The sequence below is a fragment of the Anneissia japonica genome, unplaced genomic scaffold (assembly GCF_011630105.1).
Source record: "Anneissia japonica isolate Jap-2015-1 unplaced genomic scaffold, ASM1163010v1 scaffold287708_len1499824_cov190, whole genome shotgun sequence".
NCBI lineage: Eukaryota > Metazoa > Echinodermata > Crinoidea > Comatulida > Comatulidae > Anneissia > Anneissia japonica.
In genome coordinates this window covers 339,117-343,564 of record NW_022752295.1, presented here as the reverse complement: position 1 = coordinate 343,564, position 4,448 = coordinate 339,117, and the positions used below count along the sequence as shown (strand labels likewise).

General features: G+C 33.4%; 1 protein-coding gene across 2 annotated transcripts in view; it reads left to right on the top strand.

Annotated features, from left to right (window-relative positions):
- Positions 1–3,042: 3,042 nt before the first annotated feature.
- Positions 3,043–4,448, top strand: part of LOC117122227 (protein FAM166C A-like) — a 6,635-nt gene continuing 5,229 nt past the window's right edge. For both annotated transcript variants that reach the window (XM_033267739.1, XM_033267740.1), the window contains exon 1: positions 3,043–3,203. In XM_033267739.1, the coding sequence (XP_033123630.1) occupies positions 3,133–3,203 (71 nt within the window). In that variant the 5' untranslated portion in view covers positions 3,043–3,132. The remainder of the gene's footprint in view (positions 3,204–4,448) is intronic.

Here is a 4,448-nt window from a genome sequence, read left to right as displayed (position 1 = left end):
CGGACGGGGGGGGGGAGGCTATAGCCCCTAGTCCCCCCCCCCCTCTGGCGCCACCACTGGGTTAAAATAACTGTTTTTCGAAATTACCCTGCCTGTTTTCCAGTTGTTTTGTGTTCTGCACCTTGGATCATATGCCAGATACGGTCGAGTTCTGTGGCACCATAAGAACTCTGTGAATGGAGGCATCACCACAGAACAGCTTGGTAAAAATAACTCCGGTTTGATAAAAAAAAAAAAAAAAAAAAAAAAAAAGTATTTCCGTTTTTAGTTTCAGCATAGTTCAACATCCAGAGACCACTATGAGTGAATACCATGTTTGTAAGTGTGTTTCTGTTCTTTAGTATTCAAGTTTTCGCTCTTCGTGCGCTGGTCACTTAAATGCACGATAGAGCTACTTGCTTGGCCCCACAGCCAACTGAACGGAGGGAGGAAGCAGTGCGACCCCTAAGCCATGATGATGCACTGAACCTAGCATAGCCATCCCGAGTGCCTGTCAGTTGAATGAGACTCCCTGTTCATCTCCCCTGCAGTCTGTTAATCGCCTAGTCCTGTCAAGTATCACCGCAAAGCGATCATCATACGATGCCGCAAAGCTAAGTACTCAACCTCGCCAAGGCTCGGGCCTTCGCCAAGGCCCGGGCCCAGACTCAGCGGAGGGTTACCGGCGTATTACCGACAAGAAGCCTCGTCGACCCCGGAACCCGTCAGAGAGAGAGTCAGGTGATTATAGCTTGTCTGTGATTTGAATATATTTGTTTCAATTGTGCGTATGGTATTGGTGTTAATACCTGCAGGAGCAATCAACGAGGATACATTATGCATTATTGTACTGCGAAATTGCTTCTTTTTTTTTTTTTTGCCTTATTTAAAAAAATAATTTTTAGTGATTTTAATGAACATTTAGTGTTAACTTAAAGTACTTCATATTTCATATAAAAATAAAGGCTACTAAAATCGTGTTAAAATATATTATAAAATATGCAAATGATGAATATGAAACAATTGGAAATAATGTCTAGAGGCGTTTCTATAAAACCTTAAACCAAATCACTTTTTTAAAGCAGCTGTAGGTGCCACCAGAACGCAAACCTTTTACGTTTTTTGCAGAAAATTGGCAAAATTTTCACTTTTAAAAGTTTTAATTTCAGAATCGACAGATTACTGTATGTTTTGTTCATCTGTAGTTACCAACCTTAAAGATTTAAAGTGCGTGAGTACACCATTAGTTGGGGAGGGGGGTGCAGGGTCCGGAGTCCAGAGGCGGAGCCCTGAGGCTCTGAGCATTTTAAGCTGTTTTAAATCGATTTCAAGGAGCGTTTGTTGACAACACCGGGTACAAAAATATTTTTAATAAAGACACATACAATTTGAGTTTCAACGTAGGGCCTACATTATGTTTAATTTGAACACCCGAACTATGCACACAAACATTTCATTACTTAAACAAACAAAAAATGAATAGACCAAGGCATATTGATTAATGTTTAGTGTAGTAGCGCGTCAGTGAATTAAGTATTCACGTAAATACTGTCTAATGACTCAAGTTTAAACTGCATGACCGTTTTTATATTTTTAATAAAAGTAATTTCTTTTAATTTTAAATAGATTTTCCCCTGAATTTGTGACAATTCGTTATCACATATAGACCTCTGCTAAATGCGTGAATAAATTTATGATCACGCATGTGTTTCTGCAAAATGCGTGTTTCAACCAAAATCACTTTGAAATGCGGGACCGTCCCGCACACAGTGGCGGCTCTAGGATATATTTTCTGGGGGTGAGGGCTAAGTTGTACGACAGGGGAACTTGAGCTCGTAGGCTCGAGCTGGAGGAAGGGGTTGAGAGGGTCCCCCTCCCAAATGAGATTTTTTTTAAAGAATATAAACCTCTGGATGGCCGAAAATGGCCCTCTCAGACTGAGACAGACAGACCTTTGTGACAGTGGAGAAATTGAAGATGTAAAGCATTTCTTATTAAAATGTACGGCATTTGACGACATTAGAAATGAAGAATTAACAAATTTAAAAAGTAATTACAGTCTGTGATCTTTCTGATACATAGACATTTTTTCAACATCACTTGCTGATGATAAATTATTGTATATTTTAGGAGCAGACTCAGTCTCTTTTTGTGATGATTCTGCTTTTATTTTTGATGATTACTGTAAAAAATATGATGCAATAAATGCCTGGGAAAAACGCTCAGAATTAAAAAAGACTCTGAGTTAACTGGAAAATGGTTTAAACCTAATGTATTGTTGCTTTAAATTTTTGTTTTCTTCATGAGTTTATACTGTATGTACATTATGCAAGTATGTGCGAATGTATGTATATGTAGATATGTGAGTATGTGTACAAGTTTGTATGTATACGTATGTATGTGTATTATACATAATATATGTTTATGATTTTGGTGCTTTTACTTGATTTTTGTAATTCCTGTTTTAATTTTGATTTCATTTTTACGTTTTGATTCTGTACCTTTAGTTTACATTTTCAAAATTTAAGCCTATAGAGTTAAAACTTTTTGAGTTAAGCTATTGGCTTTATTACATTCCAGGTTTAATTTCTTGTGCTTTTCTTTATATGATTTGTTTTTGTATTTGGCTGTTTACTTTTGTATTTTAGTTGTTATTGTTTTCCAACCGCACCACACGAGTTGTGTGTGCCACCGTTCTAAAGGTGAAGTGTCAATAAATATATAAATAAAATAAATAAAGCTACTAGAATTAAGTACAAAGACAAAAAAACATGTTTTGCCACTTCTCCGTAAACTGCGCCCTCTATACGCTGTAGCGTTTTAATGACAATACGGTTGCTAGGATATCGTAGGTAATATTACGCTCTATAAATAGTTCTATGTTACATACTATTAATCTAAGTTAAATATATTAAAAGGTTAGTATCTAGTCTAGTGTAATATATAGCTAATAAATTATGTAAAACAAATTGCATTTTTCTGTAATTGGACGAAACTATGAGGTTGTATCTTTCGCGGAATAATATAAATTGTAATTATGTGTGATGCGGTGTAAACAATAACATTGCCTTCTTGTTGTAGCATTGACATCGAGTATCGTCGTCGCAATTAGGGACGTGGTAATTTTAATATAAAGAGAATAAAGTAATAATCATGTCGAAGGCAGCCGGGACATTAATTACTACAAACCAGGCAACGTATATTCCCCCAAAACTTATGCCAGGGTAAGTTTATTATGTAGAGTGGGATTGTTAGACTTCTCTACCCAGCAGGCACAAAACGTTAATTCAACGTTGAAGCAACGTTGAAATGTAGTTGAAACGTTGAAATCATGTTCACAACATATACTCAACATTGAATCAACGTTGGAAATATGTTGTGTATTTAACCCAAGTCTCGGTTGATAATTTAACATTAATTCAACGTTAAATTAATGTTAAAATTTGGTTGATAATTTAACAATTACAGTACCAACATGTATTCAACATCTTTTAAACGTCAAGTTAATATATAGTTTGCATTTCAATGTAGAATCAACGTTGAAAATGTGTTACGTTTTTCAACCAAAAACCTATTGCTTTTTTAACATTTTTTCTACGTTAAATGAACGTTGAAAATATGTTGAGATTTTAATGTTACATTAACTACGTAAGTTCAACATCAAGTTAAAATATAGTTTGCATTTCAATGTAGAATCAACGTTGAAAATGTGTTACGTTTTTCAACCAAACTCCTATTGTGTATTGAACGTTTTTTTCAATGTTAAATACACGTTGCAAATATGTTGAGATTTTAAAGTTACAGTATCAACATACGTTCAATGTGAAGTTAAAATATAGTTTTTTATATAACTTTATTTCAACATTGAATTCACTTTGAAATCTGGTTGAGATTTTAACAAACAATTACAATGTTTATTTAACATTTTTCTAACGTTAACCCTAAACATAATTTTTATTTCAATGTAGAATCAACATTTAAAATGTGTTGTGTATTTTGTTAAATGTATCCATTACATACTTAACGTTATTTCAACAATAAATAAACGTTGAAAAATGGTTTAGATATTGAAATTACATTAAAACATTAGTTCAACATCTTTTTAATGGTTAAAATATAGTTTGTATTTTATATGTAATCAATGTTTAAACTATGTTATGTTTTTCTGCCAAAAACAATAGTTTATTCAACGTTTTTTCTACGTTAAAAATATGTTGAGATTTTAATGTTATAGTAACAACGTAAGTTCAACATTTTTACAACATCAAGTTAAATTATAGTTTGCATTGTAATGTGGAATCAATGCAATCCTATTGTTTATTGACCATTTTTTTACGTTAAATAAACATTGCAAATATGTTGAGATTTTAAAGTTACACTATCAACATAAGTTAAATGTTTTTTCAGTGTCAAGTTAAAATATAGTTTTTACTCAACTTTAATTCAACACTGAATTCACTTTGAAATCT